Here is a 24,561-nt window from a genome sequence, read left to right as displayed (position 1 = left end):
CAGCCAGGCATGCTGGCTGAGGAATTCTGGGAGTTGAAGTCCACAAGTCATAAAAGGACCAAGTTTGAAGACCCCTGAGCATGAACAACTGAAGAATAAACACAAAACTAGTGGTTCAGAAATATTTAGGGAATCAATGCATTTATTCAGTCATCCAATTCTTATTTGGTCTTTGACCAAAGTAAGGTACAACGTGAAAGCTACAGAATTAGTCACAAAATTAGTAGCTGTAATTTAAAAATAGTCTTTATTTATAATCTGTACAAAGAGTTGCAATATTAAATGATTACAACTGCATACATATATCTAAACATTGCCAAGAAAATTGCATGGACTTGTCTATGAAGTTGCCAGTGGTCAAGATTAATTTGAAGGCACGCCTGACCACCAACAAAAGAATAGTGGCAAAGTGGTTAAAGGAACTGGGTGAGGAACCAGGAGACCATGAGTTCTAATCCTGCCTTAGGCCCAGAAGCCAGCTGGGTGACTTTGTCTAGACTCTAGGCCCTAAAAAAAGCCAAGGACAAGCTACTTCTGAAAAATGCTGCCCAGAAAATTACAGGGATTTGTTCATGCAGTGAGTAGGAATCAAGACAACTTGAAGTCACAAAACAGAACACACACACCCAACACACAAGTATACCATAAGCATATGACATTTATTATCCCAAATACTTTTAAGTATGACTTTTGAAAACTATACATCTGAACAGCCCCCCCCCCCACCAAATTTGTACAGGGAGTCCTCTCGTAACAGCCCTTCATTCAGTGATCAGAGATACAGTGGCACTGCACAAATGGTACTTAACAGTTGGTTCCCAAAGCAATGGTTCTTGCAGCAGCGCCAGGGCCATGTGATCAAAACTTGGGTGCTTGGCCTTGGTATAGATAAGGACAACTTAATCCTGTCTCATTCATAGACTGGAAATGAGATGGAATCAAAAATGACCAGCTAGAGATGCCCCAAACAGTGAGATGGGCAGTATATAAATGAAATAATATAGAGGAATGACAGGGAAAAAATATTGCTAGGGCAATTTTATGCTGTGGCTAAGGGCTAGTAGGGAAGTTCAATTGGTAGATATGCACAGCAGAATTAGTGCTCCTCTAATAGAAAACTATCTTGAGTTCCTGGAAAAAAGTCAGAATGTAATCATAATAGAGAAATAAATAATAAAAAAGGAAGGAATACGTAAAACAGAAATAATTACTTTGACCCAAAGGTTACCTATATGCAGATAGAGGGCCATATAATTACCTTGATCCCACTTAAAAGAAGCAAAGAGATGAAAGAATTATGATTACTTTCCTTCCTCTTAACCTTAGTTGGGATGTTGGCATATTTGTCATGCACGTTTGTGATGAAGAAGAGGGGCAGTACAATATTTATATTTTTTCTAATAGGGGTCTAAAAAGAAAAGGATGTATGTACTTAAAAACGTACATAATTTCTTTTTAACACCTATACATATTTTCTAGAATTGAAGATAACCTTGTCATTGAAGAAAGTTTCTTTAAAACTCTCTTTTTCAGTGAGACATTTTCATTTGTCTTGACTAGTGAAGATGGCAGCCGGAGATTTGGGTACTGTAGAAGAATACTGGTAACTATTTAGTTTCTTCTTCAAAAATTGGGTAGGATGGTCTCACAGGCCTCCTCTGAAATAGCAACGAGGGAAGAAAAGGTTTTGTGGATATTATTGCTGAATCATAATTTTCTTTTTGTAGCCAAATCCAAGCTCTCTTAACTGTCTTCTCACTGTTAACGGAATATTTGAAATTGCGTATCTAGGAAATTAATGATATTTTTTGTTTTGTTTTAACAGAGTGTGGTACTTAGTCTCTTGCAATTTGCTGGTTTTTTTTAGAGAAATTAGAAATTAGGATAACTGTAAATTAGTAAATAGGTGCCTCAGAAGTGTTCGGGTCGTTCTCATCTTTCACGCCACTTGTTTTTTGACTGTTAGAAGTTGCAACGGCACTGAAAAAAAAAATGGTAGGATGGTTTTTCATACTTACGACTGACAGCATCCCCTTTGTCCCTTGATCAAATTTGATTGCTTGGCAACTGGCATGTACTTATGATGGTTGCACCGTCCCAGGTTTCTGTGATTACCATTTGTAACATTTCCAGCCAGCTTCCGACAATCAAAGTCAATGGGGGAAGTCAGGTTCACTTAACAACTGCAGTGATTCACTTAACAACTGTGGTTTTAAAAAGTCCTAAAAGGAGGCACAACTCACTTTTAACAACTGTGCTTAGCAATGGAAATTTTGGGCTCAACTGACTACCTGTTGTGAGTTAGGTTGGAAGAACTGCTTTGTGCATGGAATAGAAGGTTGCCGTGACTTTGATTTCTTCTTGTTCATCACTGTCTGTTTCTGTGTATCTGTGTTGTGTCCGTCTCTCTTGAAAGCCCAGTGGGAAAGGGAAACGTCTTCCAGAAGTTTACTGCATTGTGAGCCGCTTGGGGTGTTTCAACCTCTTCTCGAAGGTGAGGGAGAAGGACCGTGCAAATTGTCCCCAAAGTGGGTAGGGACAGAGGAGGAGGAGGGTGGCCCTTCCCTGGTCACTTTACTGACCCACATTGCCCCTTGGAAGTGCAACTCCAAACAAGGATGAAAACCTGGTCCCGACGGATAATTCAGAATAGTTGGTTGCTGTTGTCGAATATGAATCTCAAGTGCTTTTTTAAAAAGGGCCAGTTGTTTCTGCTTTTAAGCATGTTAAATGCATTTTTCTTCTTCTGCCACAGTTAGAAGCCAAAGTAGATACTGCCAGAGATCTGTGATTAGCATTTGCTTCTGTTTGTTTTTTTAAAAGAGAGAAAAGAGCCACCCAGAGAGGCAGTTTGGATCAGAAAAGTAACCTCTGGAGGATGGAGACCATAATCTCATCATTTTTTATTTGTGCAATTTCCAATTTTTAAAATTGCTCCCAGACCTGCTACATACTTCTCATAGGTAGTTAAATAAGTTTTACAGCTGAGGACAAATAGCAGTTTGGGAGGGGGACATATTGTTTGAGGGTATATTGTCTGGACAGAAAAGCATGCCCACCCATGCCTTTCCATGCCTACCTGCCAGCTATTTACTTAACTTGAAGGAGAAATAGTAACACAACAACAGCACTAGGTGTCTAAATGAGAGAGAGGCCCTTCCCACCAGTAACTGTAGGATTCCGATGCTTGATTGTTTTGTGTGGCATCAAACAATGATATGACAACAATGAAAAGCTTGCAAGAGGAGAGAAAAGGAGTAGGCTCTTGAAGCAAAATACTTGGTCTCCTCCCTTCTATTTCTTCTTTCTCTGTCATTCAGATCTTGGATGAAGTTGAGAAAAGACGTGGCATTTCGCCTGCCTTGGTCCAGCCGCTCATGAGGAGTGTCATGGAAGCTCCTTTTCCAGCCCTGGGTCGGACTATCTCCATCAAGAACTTCCTGCCTGGTTCTGGAACAGAAGTAATGCTGGCTGGGGAATTCTGAGAGTTTAAAGTCCACTGATCTAGACAGAACCACCCTTCAAAAATAGATGAAGTAGCTAAACGTGCATGCTTGCAATTTCCCATGTATAGGTTTCCCTTTGGGTCCCTCAATTAACTGCTTTCTGAACATATGGAGATCGTAATTAGGAATCAGCACATTTGTTTACTTCCTGGTAGAAGATTCCAACATGAAAATACACAGAAAAGGGGGGTGGGCTTTTGAGTAAGGCAAATTTACAAAGCAAATTGTGGCCCACAGTTCTGAAAAGGCTGTAATTGGTGTTCTCAGAGTCTTGCTCCCCCTATTTACAGATTTAATAATAGGGCTTATAGGATGCTTAGGTCAGAACTAACTCTTGAGTTGATTTTAGATCTTGTATGTCTACTGCATTCTTTGTTTCAGGTTATAGAGCTGTGTCGACCACTTGATTCAAGACTTGAACATGTTGATTTTGAGTCCTTGTTCTCCTCACTTAGCATCAGGCACTTAAGCAGAGTCTTTGCTTCCTTGCTGTTGGAGAGACGGGTGATATTTATAGCAGACAAGCTCAGGTAACCATCTGCCTCCTATTTCTCTGCTTCACCTGTTAGGCAAACTATTATCCAACCTATCTATCCTTAAAGCCAGTTTTCAATGGTTGCCTAAATCCTAGAGTAGTGACTGCATCTCTTTTCCTAGCTTCAAAAGGCAGAAATGTATCTTCTGCACAATTGGAGTTCTGGAGCTGAGACATCTGTGATGTATATTTCTCCTTTCTTGGCTTCCACTGAAGTTGGCTTCAAACATTAATGCTTTCCATGTAAAAATTGCAGTTATTCTTGAATAATAGGAGTGTCTGGCTATCTTGGTTGATCTCCAACTATGGATATCGCTTTGGGACAGTAAGGAGTGGCTGCTACAATCAGTCTAAATTCCTGGGGACAAATTTGTGCAAGATGTAGTGATAGCTGGGCTTTGTGGAGGAACTCCAGAGCTGAATAACCCAGAAAAGACCCATATTAATAGCAGAATATCAGAGGATGGAGACAGCAGGAGCATCTGGGCCTCAGTATTTTTTCTGTCTCATGGTTTAAAACAGGGGCGTCCAATAGCCGGCCCGTGGGCCGGATGCGTCATGCTGAAACCACGTCTCCCCCCATTGCCGGCCATGGAAAAAAAGTCACGATACGTCATGACACATCACATGATGTTGCGAGTTTGACACCCCTGGTTTAAAAATCTAGCTAGGAGCTAGACTGATAATCATATATGTCGTTATACACACCTGTTCTTTTGCCTGGATAAATAAACAAAAAGGCATGGCTTTGTAAAGTCAGATACACCACATATCCTTCAGCATAAAATCATGAAGTCCATGTTTTAATTTTATCTGACTGCTGGGTTCGTATGGAGAAAAATGTTGCTGTTGAGAACTCACGATGAATGCAAGTCCAGGAAGTGTTAAAGTGTATGGTTTAATACTACTGGTATTTATAATAAAAGGACTTAAGATGAACACAAGTGTTTCTACATTAGTTGTTTACGTTGGAACTGATATCATTTTGAACTTCTAAAGGATCCAGATAATGCAGGTGCTGAACAGCTAAACGGAAATTTTTACAGGATTGCTCTTCCATCTTTTTCATTACAAGGATTTATGTGACTTAAGTATTTGTAATTTAAAAAGTGCTTGAGTGTAATTTTTTTATGTGTTCTGCACTATTTCAAAATGGATTATCATTTTGAAGCAGAAAACGTATAAATGGTACCGAAATTGGTTAATAAGCAGAATGTAGCTTTCACTTCTTTTAAAAAAACAAAATCCTGACTATTGTCAGAGTTGTCTGTTCTAAAGTCTAATTATTGTAGTTTCCAGCCATTCAAAAATAACCAGATTCTTGATTCTTTCCCAGTCAGTTGTACATAATCTGCATGGCTATACAGAACACCTAAATATTCTCTCTTATCTTTACTGTTATCTTCTTAGTAGCCATATATATTCTGCAGTAGGTAAAATATGCTCATAATGTGCTTTGAATGAAAATATGCAAAGGTTTAAGTGGCTTTGGGGCCCTTAATTAGCTTACATGGCACATTTGAAAGGGTTAGGAAGGCTAACACATTTTGCCAACCAAAATCTATTGGCTGTGAAGCCTCAGGATATCTTTATATTTGCATATATGCAGCCTACAGCATACCCCTTAATGCCAGACCCATGCCATGTGCTTTGTCCTTATGCCTAGAAGGTTTCAGGTTTTACTGTGAATTTCAGAAGTTGAACAGGGCAGTTTGCAAACCTTCTGACCCCACCTCCACCCCCTTGCATAGATAGCCTTTGTTTTCCACTCACAAATTATTTGGACAAAAACTTCTTCCTCCCACACCTTGTGAAAAGAGGGGGGGGGGGGCAGATCTCTTTAAGATTTTCTGCAGCTGGTGCCTGGCCCTCATCCATTTTTAAAAAGTTGGAGGATGGGAAGAGCAAGGGTTTTTTTCCTCCCAACCAGAAAAGGCAAAATTTAACAGATGAATAATGATGCTTATTCAAGTTTCAGCAGCCTGCCTGTTTTTTTCACAATTCCCAGTAAGTCCGGCTGCTTCCGTGGGACTAGAAGAAGGAAGGGTGAAGCTGCCAAAAAAAAGAGAGAAGAAAAATCATTCATTCACGTTGTTTTTTAAAATGGACAACAAGCAGACTAAATTGATATAGTAGATCTGTTGCAGAAAAGGTAAACTGAAGTCTTAAAATTCTTCAAGAGGACAGGTTACCTTCTAGATATTTTGGACTTCAACTCTTATCATAGTTAGTGGGAAAGTATAGATAATCCTTCACTTACAACAGTTCATTTAATGACCATTCAAAGTTACAATAGTCCTGAAAAAAGTGACTTGTGACCATTTTTCACTTATGACCCCTGCAACATCCCCATGGTCACATAATCAAAATTCAGACATTTTGCAACTAACTCATATTTATGAGGCTGCAGTATCCTGGAGTCATGTGATTACCTATTGCAACTTTCTGATAAGCAAAGTCAGCGGGGAAGCCAGATTCATTTAACAACTTAACAACTTGCAGTGATAAACTTTAAACTTAATAACTGTGGCAAGAAATGTCACAAAATGGGCAAAATTCACTTAACAAGTGTCTTGCTTAGCAACAGGCATTCTGGGCTCAGTTATAGTCGTAAGTTAAAGACTACGTGTATAGTCAAGGTTTGTGGAGCTGAAGTTACAAATACCTAGATCAGTGATGGTGAACCTTTTAGAGACCAAGTGCCCAAACTGCAACCCAAAACCCACTTACGTATCATCGGGTGCCGGGTGGGTGGGGCCCTTTGGGTGGGTGTGGCCAATTTTGTGGGCATGGCCCATTGGGTGGGCGTGGCTGCAGTGGTAATGGCAGACTGGGTGGGACTAAAACGTTCAAGCAATGAATTCCAACTTTGTGAGAACTTTCTTTTCCCCGCAAGAAGTTGAAATTGATTGATTTATTGACCTTTTTTTGTACATGGCGGGGGAGGCCTAAAGCGAAAAGGTTTTATAAAACCCAGCTGAAGGCCTAGGACTAGGGCAATGGCATGCGTGCCCACAGAGAGGGCTCTTGAGTGCCACCTGTGGCACCCGTGCCATAGGTTCGCCACCACGGACCTAAATGATACCAGGTTACCTTGGTTTTTATTGTCTTAAACAAGATTAGAAAACAGAGTAGAGTTGTTTGCAAAATTGTAAATAATGTGTTTGTTATCTGGGTTATATGTACTTCAAAAATCATTTGAAGGAAGTACTTCAAACCTCCTGCAAGTATTGAACTTCTCTGCAATAGAGTATCCCCTTTTTTTCCTCAAGCTTATTTGTGAACTCAAGAAAAAGATACCGCTGCTTTAAAAGTCCTGTTGAAAATGTGCTACTTGATGATTTAGTTTGTTAAAACAGCAGCATTCTAGCTAAAAAAAGTTATATTGCTTAAATGAATAACAGATGTGCAATAAGTTTATGAAGCTCAAGGACCTCTTCCAAACTATTTTCAAAGTATACACAACTTTAATTAGAGTAATTGCACAGATTTTCTTGATCTTGAGTAAGAGGTGTAACAACACGATTATGAAATAGTGTAACGGCTATGGAATCATTTTTCTGTGATTTCAAGGAAATATGTACACTTGAGGCCTGAAATTGACTTTTATTTATTTAAGGAGCATATTAAAGTGCAATCTTAATTTATGTGGTTCTAAAATTTGAAAATGTGCTCAAATCCTGTGAAGGATATCAAAAAATATGTTCTGTGTTGGGATCTAATATTTCTATTGCAAGTTTTTCTTCTGACAAATTAAGGTTATAACTTTATTAAGCTTATTACATTGAGAGTTTTAAGCAAAAACTTTGGAAGGCCAATCAAAGGATGGATTGTAGTCATAGAGCCATGGAGATTTGCATGTTCCAGCTGGAATTCAGAAGAGATGTTTGCTCAGATACTGTATATACAAATCGCATCATTCCATTACACGGATCATTATTACTTGGACATGGTCCAAGGGGTGATATCATAGTCACTAGTTTGTCAGAAACATCTTTTTATTAAGTGGGTGGAGAAATCATTTTTTCCTGCCTCCTGTCACTCTGCATTTTTCATCCCTTTTTCCCCTCTGACCGTATCATATTTGGCAACTGTGGTCATCCTTAGAAGGTGTAGAATTACTCTAGAACTGTCGTAAAAGAGGCTCTACTTCATGGATGTGAAACTTGCCACGTCACGTGACATGTCACGACAATTGCGACTCTTTTTGCATTGCCGGCAATGGGGTGGGTGCGGCTTCGATACGATGAAACTGGCCGGGGGACCGGCAGTTTGACACTCCTGCTCTACTTCCATTAGGGATCTTTTCTCTGCCTTTTGTGTCATTTTCATGCTGCTTTTGTAAATGTGCAATGAAGACCGCTATTGGTATTATGGTACACAGTTTAGGACAGACATGTCAAACACAAGGCCTGGGGGCCGGATGCGGCCCGTGAAGTGGTTTCATGCGGCCCGCAAAGCCATCCTGGAAACAGTGAGGGAACGGCCCCCACTGCCTAGGCCCTGGCCCAGAGACCCTCCTTCTGCCAGAGACCCTCAGATCTGTCCCACTCCTGCCCAGGCCCCCATAGGCACCCTTGATGCAAACGATGTAGAGCTGGCCACGCCCACCCAGTAGGCCACGCCCACCCTGGCCATACCCACCCGGCCCCCTGAGGGCAACCACAATGCTGATGCGGCCCTCAATGAAATTGAGTTTGACACCCCTGGTTTAGGAGTTTGACTGAAGGAGAAATCCTCATGTTTTATACATAAACAATAAAATTTGCTTGGGAATATGTGAATTATTTTATGTTTCTGAAGGGAGATTTTATTTCTGTTTAGTTTCTCACTTTGTTTCCCTCTTCCCTCACTTTCTGTTAAAAACCAGACCTGAAGCAGCTGTTTGAGATTGTTCAATGGTTTGGAATGTTTCAAGTAATTCAACAGAAGGTATTTAATGAGTACATGCAGATTTTTAAAAAGCATAGGGGAGTTTGGATTTATCACAGTCTTATTCCAGCCAGTCATATTCATATAGGACTCACTTGTTCCCTGAGAGAACTATTTACTAACTACATATACCTTGGGCATCTCAGGGCTGACCTTACATTTGGGGAAGTGGACTTAGGATCTTGTGAAATGGCAACCAATTCTGTTGGTTGTTTATTTTAACTATAAGGGAGGGGTACTGTGCTCCTTGATGGAAAGGAGAACATGGGCTTTGGAAAAATGTCTTGAACCAGTTTTGGTACATGTGGTTACTTCCATCTTTCTGTAGCTTTCCATGAAAGGAAGAGACACTGGCTTTTTGCCAGTATTGAGTGTATGTGTTGCAGAGCATTTTTGAACAAAGCCCAAACCAGGTTTAATGTGCATTTATTCATAAAGAAATTACTGAGTTGCCTTTTGATTCAAAAAAGACTTTTCTGGGCAACGTCACAATAGAAAACTTTAAAACAGTGTAAAAACCTGGGATACCAACCAAAGCAAAACAATAGGAAAAAATTTCTCTCGAAGCAAAAAGGATCCATTTGAAGTTATTTAAAAGGCATGCGGAATAGGGAAAAAAAGTTTTAACAGCCCATCTAAAACTGTGACAAAGATGCCAATTTAAGCTACGTGCAGAAAGTGCATATCTTGTTATTTTTCTTTCCCTTTTCAAGATCCTTTTTGTTATTATGAACCTTGAGAGTGGAAAGGAAAAAGAAGCTTATTTCTTCTTCCCCCCCACCTTCCCACAATAACTCTAGTAATTGATCTTGTTAGCTAAAAAAAACCTTGATGTGCGTGTTCCTATTTTTAAAAAAACACAACACAAGCTATTACATTAGTCTGAGCTGCTCAACCCTTTTGCATGAAGCTTATCATTGAGATAGGAAGAATCCAATAATTGGTAATACAAAAGAACTCTGGGAGCCAGAGTGCCTTTCCATTTTTTATTTTTTTAGAATTTATTTTTTCCTAGAGTAAAAATGACAGATTCTTACTGTCATGTACAAAGAGGAAGCCAGCAACTCATTTAGAGTTTGGTGGTTTTATTTTAATGATTAATGATTCACTTAGGATCCAATTTCACCAACTCGTCATTCCATATTTGAATTAATTATATATATAAACATGGATGGGGACATATCCCACAAAATAATTTGAAATTATTGTTTTAATACAGCTGTGACATTTAATCTTTTATTGCATTATTTAAAAGGTTTTTTTAAAAAAAATGTTTAAAAAGCTTCAGAAAGCTTGCAGTGGCTTAACCTGACCTTAACCAAAAGTGTAAAATGATAGTATTGCAGCATAGAAATTTAATAAATAAGTAAGTATTATTAAATGAACAAATCGCAATTAATCATGTTCCTCCAATCCTCTCAGTTTAAACAGCCTGGTCTCCATGCAATTCCAAATCTGTCTTTTACAACCCAGGAATGTTAATTCCTAAGAGTATCACTAATGATCAGAAATAGTGGAATGGTCTCATAAAGTCTGTACTGGGCACTAGTTGAAAGACGACTGCTCCAAAATATTTGGTGGTGTGTGAGTAAGGCTCCCATTACTCACGCTGTCCCAACTTACCGTATTTCTTCTTTGTCCCAAAAGGTCAGTTTAGCAACAATGGACAATGTTGGCATTGACAGATGTGCTGTGGACATGAATGATACACGTTCCTAAGAGCAAGTTAGACTTGCCTTTTTAGTGATGGGTTGATAGTGAGGGCAGGTTAAAACCCGTGTTGTCTTCTGCAAACAATCTGGATCCAGGTTGCGGGAGTGGAAGAGGAGCGGTGCTAATCAAAATGTGCATTTCTGTGTAGTTAAGAAGAAGACCAGAAGGATAAGAGAAGAAGGAATGAGTTTAGAATTCAACACTTCACATCTCATAGAAATTTTAGTTTTTATCATGAGGGATAGAAACTTTATTCTGTTTAAAAAAAAAAGATTCTTAGCCAGGCAGAATTGCTGCATAGAACTTCAGTCCTTTTTTTTCCCCCAAGTTCTTTCATTTTCTGTCATATAGCTGCAGAAATTGTTGTCAGGGGTGGAATATTCTTCCTTTACCAAGCCTTCCCTTTTCCCTCCTGCTCAGCATACATTCTCTCATGGTGCTTAACTCAAGCCAGCTGTAAGTGGTTTCCTGGCCATATGATTCCTTTAGGCAGCACAATATATCTCTCTCCTTCTCTGCCTCCCATCTCCATCCATTCAAGACCTGGCTTATAAACCGAATGACGTTATGGCTCTGTTTGAGTTACATATGCAGCTTCCAGATGCTCTGATGAGTGGCTTGTTCTTTTGCCTATCTCAGAGGGTGGGGTTTTAAAACTGTTGGTTTTGATTATGAAAATAACATTACCATATTCCCCTTTTGCAAAAAGACAGTTTCCTGGCAGTTCCTTTCTTAAAATATGAAAGACCCAAAGTCTCTCCTAATCTGGTGGCTCTATTTGAACGTAAACTGCATGTCATCCAAACATATCTACAAAGCCTGCCGTGATGGCATTCGTTCTGTGCCTGTCTATTTATTCATTTTTCTTGATGCATTTTTTTCAAAGTACAAGACAGCTTACAAGATTATTTAAAAATCATGAAAATATCATCATCATCATCATCATCATTGAGGCTCCATTATTCAAATGCACACTGATGAATTTTGTTAAATAGAAGTAGCAAAGTTCTTTTTATGCCAGCTGTTCTCAATCAGATATATTTAAAATGTGTTGGACTTCAGCTCCTGCTTCTATAACTTTGCTGTACAGTCCATGCTTTTTCCTTGTATTCCCCTTTGATTAGCAGTATTTCTGTTTGATCAGCAGGAGGAATTTGTATTGGCACAATCTTGGTGTTTTAGAAACCAGGCAATTTGAGAAAATGATGGGTTGTGGTAGATCAGTGGAAGATCTGGCTATCTGTGGCTATTGGTTTAGATGATTGTATTCTGTCTCCAAAATTAAAAGAAGGGGGATGTCTCAAAAACCACCTCCCAAGGAGTAGCAGATTCATGCTCATGAACCTTTAACCTGCCATGCCACAATGACTCAGAAGTTAACTAGATGGGCTTTGAAGCTGATCCCATGAGGTTTTGTGTTTTTTTTTTAAATACCAAAATGTTCTCAGTTGTATGTACGTCAGACGGTTCCTTGGGATTTTTTTGTTTATGCCAGCTTCCCACAGATGGCTGATTTCAGCAGAAATGCAGGCTTGGTTTTGATAGCAATTCCATTAGTTGGCAGGAAAAAGTATTAGGAATTTGGGACAGCTCCATGCCTTGCCGTGTGTAAAAGGCAACAGTGAGAAATCTGAGCATTTACTTAATCCTGTATTTCCAGGAATCCTCGTACTCAAGGAGAAAATGGGCCTAAAAGTGAGGTGAACCCAACGATGTTATTTGGGGACATCATCCTGTCTGCACTGTAGTTGCTGGAAGCTACTTCTGATTAAATTGGTCTGGTGTATTTTATGGAATCAAGGGAATTCCAGCTTTCTGCTGGACCTTCTATTCCTAGAAGCAATAATAATAATAATAATAATAATAATAATAATAATAATAATAATAATAATAATAATAATAATAATAATAATAATAATAATGAGGGACCTTGGAGGTCATCTAGTCCAACCCCCTGCTCAGGCAGGAAACCCTATACCATTTCAGACAAGTGGCTGTCCAGTCTCTTCTTAACAACTTCCAGTGTTGGAGCATTCACCACTTCTGGAGGCAGATTGTTCCACTGGTTAATTGTTCTAACTGTCAGGAAGAATGCAAACACTAACACTGAACAAAAGCTGCCGGCATCTCTTTATATGATCCCCAAAAGGTGTTGACACCTCTGTGCAAAAACTTTTAGCATGCAGTTATTTTGAAAGCTAAATTAAAAAAAAAACATTGGAGGGATGTATATTTTAAAAGTCTCCCTAGGAAAAATATTAGTTTTAAATATTTTTTAGAAAAACTATTTGCATTTTTAAAAATGGTCTTGAATAATTCATATTAAGTATACCTAAATTAGAGAGAAGTGTTTATATAATCTTTTCTTTTTCCTCTAAAAACTGTTTTTTAAAAGCCACCTAGAATATTGTAGTATAAACACAATAAAACAGACTAGGTTTTCACGAGTCAGTTTTTGGAATAGACTTTATATTGAGAGAAAGCCAGTTGTGTTTGTTAATCTGTGTTTGTTTGTTTGTTGATTTTAAATGCTTTGAAGAACTGCTACAAGGAATCTTGATGGCTTCTTTCATTTTTTTTTCTTCTAGTACCTTGTCCAAATGCTGCCATGCCACAGTGGCACTTCTTTATCCTTTTGCCTGGCAGCACACTTACATCCCGGTACTTCCCCCTTCAATGATTGACATTGTCTGCTCACCAACCCCCTTTCTGATTGGCCTGCTCTCCAGTTCCTTGCCCCGCCTCAAGGAGCTGCCAGTGGAAGAGGTGAGACAGACTAGCTGAAGATTGTGTTAAAGCCCAACTTGGCTTTAAGTTGCATGTGGGAAATCAGATACGGGGCATTTCAATACCTTACTAGCCACATACTTTAACAATCTGTGAGCAGACAGTGTTTTCAGCTGGAAACACATTGTGGCTCAGAGGGAGACCTTTTTAAAGCAGCACTTTTCAAACTTGACATTGTTAAGATCTGTGGACCTCAACTCCTCAAATTCCCAGTATACTGGCTGGGGTATTCTGGAGCTGGAGGTGTGCACATCTTAACACTATTATCAAGTGTGAAAAACACTGATTTAAACCATTGTATTAAAAATTGCCTGCAGAAGTAAATAAAGTGCAGTGGTTGGACTACAGGAAACCGGGGTACACTATGTAGAAATTATTTCTTTGAGAACTTACTCTAATGCCTGCCTTCTCTATTTTTCAGCCCTTTTAGTCTTTTTTTTAAATTAGGGGTTTTTTTTTAAAAAAAAAAAAGGTTATCTGAAGCTTTTTTAAAGACCATATTTATACTTGCTTTATCATCTTCTTTCAGAATGAGGTAAATTTTTCAGTGTCATTTTGAAAATGTTTACCTAAGGCACCTTCAGGGGGGAAATTGCTTTGAGAAGCAGCAGATCCATTTTTTAAACAAATAACCAAATTAAACACACATTGACAATCGTGTGCTTCCATCATTGAAAGGGAAGCAGCTATCTCTCATTTTAATTCACCCCATTGCTCCTCTCCGTTGTGTGGCAGCTCAGGCGGGAAAAATTCCTGAGCAGAAATTCCCCCGCACTTTCTCTCTCTCTCTCTGTCTCTCAGAGAGGCAGGGAGGAGAGAGAAGCGAAGAACAGCTTCCATGTGTTTCAGTTGTCAGCCTGTGGTTTTGTGGTGAAATCCATAAAGCCAACCTATGATCAGACGGGTTTCATATCTTTTTGTGGCTCGTGGGATTAAACTAAGGAAATGCAGCCTTTTCTCCTGAAAGCTGCAAAGCAGACAATCATTTTCTCAAGGAGATCAGTGTACTTCTTCCCTCTATCCCTGGAGTGCAGAAACCTGGATCAAATCTGGAAGTGTCCTTTAACTGGTGCATTGGGAGTGTCTCTCCCAAAAGGGTGGGGGCAGGACAAAAACTAATTTAAACTGCCCTTTTATTAACTTGATATATAGCTTATATATATTTATAGCTTTTATATATATATAAAGGTAAAGGTTCCCCCGCACATGTGTGCTAGTCGTTTCCAACTCTAGGGGCCGGTGCTCATCTCCGTTTCAAAGCCGAAGAGCCAGCGCTTGTCCGAGGACGTCTCCGTGGTCATGTGGCCGGCATGACTAGACGCCAAAGGCACGCGGAATGCTGTTACCTTCCCACCGTAGTGGTCCCTATTTTTCTACTTGCATTTTTGGCAGAAGCTGGGACGAGTAACAGGCGCTCACTCTGCTATGCGGCACTCGGGATTCGACCCGCCAAACTGCCGACCTTCTGATCGATAAGCTCAGCGTCCTAACCCACTGAGCCACCACGTCCCTATATATATATACATATATACATATATACATATATGTGTAAATTTTTTTAGATTGCTAACAAAGAATTAAAGGGATGGCTTTTGGCTGACTGATGAAAACAAATAAGTTTGAAATGCATATCAGTCTCCCTTTAATTCTTTGTTAGCAATCTAAAAATTTTTTTTACACAAATATGAGCTGTCACTGTTGTGACTACTGCCTGTCGATGGCCTTAGGTTAGGCTGAAACAGGAAATAAAGATTTGTCCCATGTTTGGGGCCTAGCAAGGTAATCTAAATAGTTAACAAGCATTTAACACATATCTCCCTTGCTTCTCAGCTAACAAAGTGAGATAGAGCTTGTGGCCTAGAGGTAAAAACAACTGCCTAATGTGCAATCAGCCCAGGTTCGAATCTCAGAAGGGTATGGCTGACTGATGAAAACAAATAAGTTTGAAATGCATATCAGTCTCCCTTTAATTCTTTGTTAGCAATCTAAAAAAATTTACACAAATATGAGCTGTCACTGTTGTGACTACTGCCTGTCGATGGCCTTCGGTTAGGCTGAAACAGGAAATAAAGATTTGTCCCATGTTTGGGGCCTAGCAAGGTAATCTAAATAGTTAACAAGCATTTAACACATACATATAAACATACATACATACATATACATACACACACACACACACACACACACACACACACACATATATGGGACGCGGTGGCTCAGTGGGTTAGAACGCTGAGCTTGTCGATCAGAAGATCGGCAGTTTGGCGGGTTGAATCCCGAGTGCCGCATAACAGAGTGAGCGCCTGTTACTCGTCCCAGCTTCTGCCAACCTAGCAGTTCGAAAGCACGTAAAAATGCAAGTAGAAAAATAGGGACCACTACGGTGGGAAGGTAACAGCGTTCCGTGCGCCTTTGGCATCTAGTCATGCCGGCCACATGACCACGGAAACGTCCTCGGACAAGCGCTGGCTCTTCGGCTTTGAAACGGAGATGAGCACCGGCCCCTAGAGTTGGAAACGACTAGCACGCATGTGCGGGGGAATATATATATATATATATAACTGATGAGAACAAATAAGTTTGAAATGATCATATCAGTCTCCCTTTATTCTTTGTTAGCAAGCCAAAAAAAAATTTACACAAATATGAGTTGCCACTGCTGTGGCTACTGCCTGTAAATGGCCTTGGGCTAGGCTGAAACAGGAAATAAGATTTGTCCCGTTTCTGTGACTAAGCAAGTGTATTCTGAATGCTTAACAAACATTTAACATACATACATACATACATACATACATACATACATACATACATGAATTTCCTTCTGTCCTTCCTAAAATTACACTTTACTTAATAATTTTTGAGGAATTTTGAGTTCTGCATGCAAGACCTTTAGGCAGCTCTTCTGCTCTAATGTTTTTTCTCTCTTTTTATGTGTATTTATTGGTGGCCAGGTCCTTGTGGTTGACCTTGTTAATAACCGGTTCCTTAGACAGGTAAGCATAACTTATTTTTCAATCTTTTCTTTTTAATTTGTTCAGGGAGAATGGAAGGATGGGGAAATCTTTTGCTGAAAATCATTTGATATTGGAAATAGTCTATCACTTTCTTAATTCCTGCAAATCCAAAGAGAGTCATGGGAAATCTAGAGTAGAAACAAGATAGCCATCCAAAGCTGAGAATTTACAAGTGACATAGCTTTTTCGTGGGTGCATGCATATCATTTTATCCTGACATCTCCTCTGATCAGCAGTTTCAGAAGCATCAAACCATCCTAAAGCCTGTCAGAATTACTGGGGCAAGTGAAAGTGCAGAAAGGAAAATAATTGAAATGGTGACCCTTGGTTTTGAGAGAAAAAGAAAGATTGACTACATGTCTACTTTTCCAGCCAGAATTGAGAATATCTCTCTTAGCCAAAGTCACCAAACATGGTTGTTGTTGTGGGGAAAGTAGAAAGAAGTAGTATTAGTATGTTTGCCACTTGAGTTGCATATATGTGTGTGTGTGTGTGTGTGTGTACACACCACACACACACAGAGAGAGAGAGAGACAGAGAGAGAGAGGGAGAGGGAGAGGGAGAGAGAGAGAGAGATAAGAATAGGGGCCAAAAGCCCTGCTTAGGATATCAGAAAAGGAGATATAAATGCCAATGGAAAACTTGCAACTGCCAGGTGTATGCTGCATTGTCTTTTACTGGCAATTTTCCTGTGTGTTCTATTGCTCCATTTTCCCAACAAAAGGAAACCAATTAAGGAGAAAGGCTGGAATATCTTCTCAGTGACCTATCCCTTGGTAGCATTAGGATCTGTTCAATTAGAAGCTATTTTTGTCCTCAGAGTTGAGTCTGGAGCTAATTAAATGGAAGCCATGGACCAAGATGGAATCTATTACAATTGGATCCTTCAACATTCGTAGGTGCCAAATGCCATTTAATGCCTATCCTTTTAACTTGACCATATCCACAAAGGGGAAAGGTATCCCATACATTTAATAGAAAATGGAGATTTTGCAGATGCCCATGAAGGATCAAAAAGACCAATCTCCAAAAATGCTCTGTCATTTTTCTCAGACTGTCTGAAGCTCAAACAGCCTTGAGTATATGAAATATGTATGTTCTTTCACAGATTCAAAAAGCAGGTTTGTAGAACAAGAGCAGTATTGTCAACTTGGTCTCCTTACATGCAGGATCCGGTTTCATACAAGCTTTTTGAATGCATGTTTTTCTTTGTAGATGGAAGATGAAGATTCTATTTTGCCCCGGAAGTTGCAAGGAGCACTTGAACACATCCTGGGGCAGAGAAATGAACTGGCAAATGACAAGGAGGAAGTCATGCTCAATGGCAAACAGGGTTGGGTTTTTTTAAAAAATTTAATATTTGGTATCTTTTTTTTAAACAATGATTATTTATCAGTTCAGGGTTGTATTTAGTATAGCTTTCCCCAGTTTTATGCTGTCTAATTATTTGGACATGCTTACAAAATGTTGCAGATCAGAAGCTCTGTGAAGGAGACTAGTACGCAGAGAGGATTACTTTGTACATGTACCTTTGTTCCCACCAAATTCTTTTTCCTTGATTGTGTAAACTATTATGAGAAGAAACATAGTCATCTCTCTGAGTCTACTTTCACTGTATATTCCTAAGCATTATATGTATTGGGGAGGGGGGGAAAGAAAAAAACTCCACTTTCTCTGTAGCAGGCACAGTTATCTTTTTCCTTCCAAGTTGAAAAGACCAAAGAATGCTAGCTTTGATCATTTATATGCTCCACTTTCCCCCCAGACTTTTGTGTTTAACCTAGAGAAGAGTACAGGAAGACCCATTAGTTGTCTTCAAGTATTTGAAGGTCTGTCATGTAGAAATCAAGACAGTAGTTCCAGAATATGGAATAAGAAGCAATGACTTTGTTATAATGAGTTATAGAATAGGAGCAAAAAATATCTTAACAATTGTTCTAAAATAGGAGATGGCAAATTCTGTATGGTTAGGAGTGTTTAAATAGAGATTGAATTTTCTGGGGTTCCTATAGTAATGGGATCTTGCTCTGGGCAGGAATTGGATTAGATGACATCCCCAATCCTTTCCAGTTCTTATCTTCTGCGATTCTGTGTTGAAGATAGTACTAAAAACCTTTCGAATGCAAAGCAGAATCACTGTCCATGAGAGATCGGTCCTCCTTGATGTGGTGGAATAGATCTGGAGAATAGCAAAAAACAGTCAAGAAAGACCATTAAACCCTAGCATATTTTTCTTCTCTTTTTATTTCATTTTTTGTTTTCCCTTTTCTCAATTTCCATACAATGTCCCCTCAGAGTCCAGCCCTTTGAATGAAGTGGTGTCAGAAGCTTTTGTCCGCTTCTTTGTGGAGATTGTAGGACACTATTCTCTTTTCATGATTCCTGCTGAGAGGGAAGAAAAGGCTCTCCAGCGGGAAGCTTTCCGAAAGTCTGTTTCTTCAAAGAGCCTTCGACGGTTCCTGGAAGTTTTTATGGAGACTCAGATGTTCGGAGGCTTCATTCAAGAACGAGAATTACGAAAACAGGGAGCCAAAGGTGAGGTAACCCTCTGCCACCTCAAAATGATCATACTGATAGCAGCTCCCCACAATAGAAATTTCCAAGCCTTTTTTGCAGGGGCCCGGGATAGACCTTTTATCTGAAAAATATGAATTGTCCTACTGATTCCTGATACTTGGTGGATCAAGTACAGTCTTAGTCTGATTTGCTTTTTTAAATATAATAATGTTCCCCAATTGGTAGTAGCAATTGAAACTAACAACCTTTAATGGTTAGTCTTTTTTGTTATAGTAGTTGTTCTTGATCTCTCTAGGTTTGTTTGAGGTACGTGCCCAGGAATATCTGGAGACCCTTCCAAATGAAGAACAGAGCGGAGTTAATAAATTCTTGAAAGGATTAGGTAAGGGATCCAAGCAAGTGCAGCTGCTGCAGTGATCATGATTTTAATATTTTTTTTACCCTACCATGTTTAAATCACAGACACAATTGTGCACTTGTTCTCTATGTTTTAGATCAGTGGTTCCCCAATCTTTTGGGCATTGTGGACCAGTTCCATGGAAAATGATTTTTCCATGGACTAGGGGTGGCATGGTTTCACGCAATATCTAAATCCCCTGCGTGTGCAGATGAAGCTTTGCTTATTTGTGTGGCTCCGTTCCTAATGGGCCGTGGACTGGGACTGATCCGCAGATTGGGGATTGGGGATCCTTGTTTTAGTTAGATAATGTAACATAAGGCAGGAAAAAGCATTTTTTAACCTGAAAGGTTTTCCAATATTAACTATAGTAAACATTTGCTTTTTACCCTCCAAAATACTTCCTGCCCCATCACATCCCTGCTTAATAAGAAAGTACAGTTGCAAGAAAAAGTATGTGAACCCTTTTGGATTACGTGGAGTTTTGCATGAATTGGCCATAAAATGCGCTCTAAACGTCATGTAAGTCACAACAATAGAAAAACACAGTCTGCTTAAAATAATACTACACAAACATTAGCTGTTGTCATGTTTTAATTGAACATAAGATGGAAACATTCACAGTGCAGGGTGGAAAAAGTATGTGAACCCCTAGCCTAATGACTTCTCCAAGAGCACCTGGATGTTTCACAGCACTACTGGCAAAATATACTGTGGACAGATGAAACCAAAATTGAGTTGTTTGGGGAAAACACACAACACTATGTGTGGAGAAAAAAAGGCACAGCACACCAACATCAAAACCTCATCCCCACTGTAAAACATGGTGGAGGGAGCATCATGGTTTGGGGCTGCTTTGCTGCCTCAGGGCCTGGATGGATTGTTGTCATTGATGGGAAAATGAATTCCAGAGTTTATCAGGACATTTTGCAGGAAAACGTACGACCATCTGTCCGCCAACTGAAGGTCCGCAGAGGATGGGTGATGCAACAGGATAATGACCCAAAGCATACAAGTAATTCAACAAAACAATGGCTTCAACAGAACAGAATACGCCTTCTGGAGTGGCCCAGTCAGAGTCCTGACCTCAACCTGATTGAAATGCTGTGGCATGACCTTAAGAGAGCGATTCACACCAGACATCCCAAGAATATTGCTACACTGAAACAGTTTTGTGAAGAGGAGTGGTCCAAAATTACTCCAGATCGTTGTGCAGGTCTGATCTGCAACTACAGGAAACGTTTGGTTGAGGTTATTGCTGCCAAAGGAGGGTCAACCAGTTATTAAGTCCAAAGGTTCACATACTTTTTCCACCCTGCACTGTGAATGTTTTCATCTTATGTTCAATTAAAACATGACAACAGCTAATGTTTGTGTAGTATTATTTTAAGCAGACTGTGTTTTCTATTGTTGTTACTTACATGACGTTTAGAGCGCATTTTAAGGCCAATTCATGCAAAACCACGTAATCCCAAAGGGTTCACATACTTTTTCTTGCAACTGTAGACTTTGCACATGTTGATGGTGAACATATAAGTTTAATAATCTTTATAGAAGTCTTGTGACATTTCTAAAACAGTCCAAACTTTTCAGAGCATAAATTCTGCAATTCCAGGAGATTTCAGGTGCCATGGTAGGGGTCATTTTGCAGTCTCCCATGAAGGCATCCTCAAAAGATGGCAGAGGTGGGACCTCTGCTATTTGGCCTCAGCTCCGTGGAGATGCTCATGTGCAAAGGTTGGAGACTCAAACGTAAAGAAGTTGTATTTTTCTTTCCATAAATATTGTTTCTCTTCTTTCTTTTCCCACCATTCCTCTCTAGGTAGCAGAATGAAATTTCTTCATAAGAAATAAGTGTTTGGAGCACCACCAGGCATTGAGAGAAGGATATATCTTCTAAGCATTTCAGCAGACACAACATGGACCCCTTTTGTTTGTTTTTTTCCATTTTAAAACCAAGCCCAGCTTAGCCTGCTCCAATGGTAGAGAAACCTCAAGAGACGCAGTGTTTAAAAGCTGCACCTGGGTGAACTGCTGACCTGTGGCCTCCTATACAGCATGGTGCAGAAGGGGCCTCCGGGATTGGTTGGATGAAGAAAATGCACTGGACAAACCACTCCCCAACCTCTCTGTTCACTGGCCCTGTGCAGGCTTTGTGGTGATTTTTAAGACCTTAGCTATTACATTTTTTTTTTGAAAATGTTTCTTATTTATACTGAGATTAGGAAGATATTAGGCAGAGACATTTGTTCCTTTTACTCTCCCAAGGGATGACAGCAAGGATAGGCACTGCCATAACTTGGATTGTATAATTGTAAAATGACACAAAGTGATACAGAAATAACGAGAAGTGAAAGAAAAGACAAGGAAAAGAAGAGCTCGTACACACCAATCGGTGTGGTGGTGGTGGGGACTACTGAATCCATTCAGAATTTTATCCAACTGACCACTGTGTGATGACTTACTGCCCCTTCCTAGACTTTGGGACAAATGTCCACACCTTTCTTCAGAGTAAGTCTGATTTGTTGCAATTGGAAATTTGTGTTTATTAAAACAAAAAAAAAAACACGTGCTTAGTTCCGAGTACTGTATGTAGCTTGTTTTGTTTGTGTGTATCTTCTGGAGTAAAATTCAGAGGATGATTTGTAGGGCAGAAGCAGTCCTTTGAAGAACCTTCCCCCCACCCCCTTCCCCCAAGGAATTGAAAAATGTCTGAAGGCCCTTAAGGACGGATTGGATCAGACATGTTAAACCCACGACATATCGGAACTTTTTCCCCATTGCCGGCAATGGGGTGGGCACGGTTTCCTCGTGACGTATCCAGCCCACAGGCCAGCAGTTTGACACCCCTGGATTGGATGCTTTTGGTGATGGAATTATAGGCTCCCCCTACTGGCCAAGGGTAGTTGTGGAACAGTTGCCTTCTGTCATTGCATTCCTCGAGTTATTCAATGTTTGTTTACACTGCAGGGCGATTCATACATGGAAGCATATTATTTAATTTTGTTACCTTTATTTACACAACAGTGATATGTGTAAAATAACACTATTGATAAGTACCATTTCTGATGTACAGATCACACCTGTGATATGAAATTTGTGCCAACCTGTTTGTACCTTCAAGTCAACAAAGCATAAAGGCGCCAGGACAGGGTTATGCACTCATCCACACCTTTCTCTTTCTGTAAATCTAAATAAAGAGGATTTTTTTGTGCTCTTGCTCAGAGTAAGAGATTAGCTTGAAATCTCAACTTCAAGGAAGGCTGTTCATTGTTGTGCCACCAGACGTGGGGTTCCAGTTTTAGGTGTCACAACTAATGGGAATGCACTGAAGGGTAATGCCCTGGAGAAAAGTGGAGGCTGACCACTGGTGGCCTCTTACTTAAAATATTACACGTGTACGAACTCCACTCCAACGTCTACTAAACTTTAGCCTAGTGGTAAAAACGGGAAAGCAAAATTGTAGCTAAGATATATTCAACAGCTGGAAAAACTTATTTTTACAGCCCCCATCATGTTACTCCTTTTCAGAATAAACAGTGTTATGCAAAATGAAGAACAAGAAGTAATAAGCAAAATAAATAAAAGGAACGTGGTAAGGGGAAAAATGGAGATCTGTTTGAGGTATTCACTGCTCCTCCAAGGCGAAATTATCAAGATAAAGGCATCCTCTTCCTTTATAACACTTTGAATAATGCAGGTAAGCTATAGCTTGGAAAGATTGCTTATTCAGCAGCAATTTTCATGGTCAAGATCATTTATTTAATTCATCTCCATCCTGATATACATTGAAAAACTTTGGATCAACTTTTCACTGAGACTATATATTTTATCTTTCCTGGATACTCCGGAAGAAACCACCTGGAAAGGAAAAATACAGTCCATGAAGAAAATATTCTGGTTGAGTTATCAGCAGCCACATCTTCCTGAGTGAACTTATCACTTATATGGATATAAAAAAACATGGCTGGAATATGTCCAAGGATTCTAGTATTATAATGGTGAACGATGACAGGTCATTGCTTATGTTAAAACCACCCCTCGTAGATCAGGGTAAGGCTGAGGACAATGACGCATATGAACATTCCTTTTCCTTCTATCCTTCCCTCCAAAAGTTGGACTTTCTCCAGTCAAAAGATGGGAATACTGCTGGAGCAACACTGATGAATTACAAGTGGATGTCAATGACAAGCTAAAGATAAGTGAGCAAGTTGCAACAAGTCCCTGATTTGAAGCAGCCCTAAGTACTTTGTTGGACATGACAAAGTGAGGATTTGTCTTGGACTCATGGAATGCAGCCAGTTGTGTGAATTGCAGGCCAAGTCTATATACCCCAATTTCCACAATAGCAAAACACATTGTAAGCAGCAAGAACATGCAACACCAAAGCGGCTACAGCATCATATAAATGTTAGCACAGGGCTCCCCTTATGGTCCAATACAATCGGGAAATTAGCTCTTCCAAACTAATTTTTTATTATTAAATTTTATTAATAAAATTCATATGCCACCCATTTTGTAGTTTGGGGTAACTGCGCACCATATGCTTGCTGCAAGCACGTCTTATTAAAAATTAAATGTAATGGCAACCTTGCTAATATGAAAGTGAATCACTTAAAATAAAAGTTCTGCATGATAGTTTGTATGAAAAAAAAACACCTGCCGGTGCCTTTCACGGTAGAAACTATCAAAATCTCTTTCCCTTGTCATCTTCAACTCTGGAGCATTTATCTGCCAGGAAATTCTTGTCAATTTTAATCAGGTTTGAGATAACTGCGACTATTTGGATTTGCTCAATATTTTAAGGTATAAACCATAGTTTAGAAATGACCATATTTTGTGGTCCATGGCAAGTTAAAATTGTCTACAGAAAGTTTTTCAGGCTGTGTGAACTCAAATTTGGGGCTGAGTGGTGGCATGCTAATCACGTGGGCAGAGCATGGATAGCTCTTGCGTGGTCCAAAGCTGCTCAGCCAAAGGTGTTTTTCCAAAAGGCAACTGGATTTTCTTGGGTTTTTTATTCCTTGAAAATGATTTGCTTCTCATTCAAGAAGCTGCTTCATTTGAGAGCAAGAAGCAAAAGGTTTTCAAGGAAAAAAAGTCCAGTTGCCTTTTTGAAAAGCACCATGACCTGGATGACTGAGAACCTCCACAGACATC

General features: G+C 39.6%; 1 protein-coding gene across 1 annotated transcript in view; it reads left to right on the top strand.

Moving 5' to 3' along the window:
- The window catches only part of DENND2A (DENN domain containing 2A), a gene marked incomplete at its 5' end in the record, with an annotated part of 44,589 nt that extends 22,559 nt beyond the window's left edge, over window positions 1-22,030 (top strand). Inside the window, 10 exons of the mRNA XM_083366500.1 lie at window positions 1,534-1,603; window positions 2,417-2,494; window positions 3,321-3,461; window positions 3,888-4,036; window positions 13,275-13,452; window positions 16,425-16,466; window positions 17,703-17,820; window positions 18,783-19,022; window positions 19,300-19,386; window positions 21,224-22,030. Coding sequence (XP_083222626.1) covers window positions 1,534-1,603; window positions 2,417-2,494; window positions 3,321-3,461; window positions 3,888-4,036; window positions 13,275-13,452; window positions 16,425-16,466; window positions 17,703-17,820; window positions 18,783-19,022; window positions 19,300-19,386; window positions 21,224-21,255 — 1,135 coding nt within the window. The 3' untranslated portion in view covers window positions 21,256-22,030. The remainder of the gene's footprint in view (window positions 1-1,533; window positions 1,604-2,416; window positions 2,495-3,320; window positions 3,462-3,887; window positions 4,037-13,274; window positions 13,453-16,424; window positions 16,467-17,702; window positions 17,821-18,782; window positions 19,023-19,299; window positions 19,387-21,223) is intronic.
- Between the last annotated feature and the right edge of the window lie 2,531 nt (window positions 22,031-24,561).

The sequence above is a fragment of the Vipera ursinii genome (genome assembly GCF_947247035.1).
Source record: "Vipera ursinii genome assembly, chromosome: 6".
In the NCBI taxonomy this organism is placed as follows: Eukaryota; Metazoa; Chordata; class Lepidosauria; order Squamata; family Viperidae; genus Vipera; species Vipera ursinii.
This window is presented reverse-complemented; position numbering and strand designations above follow the sequence as displayed.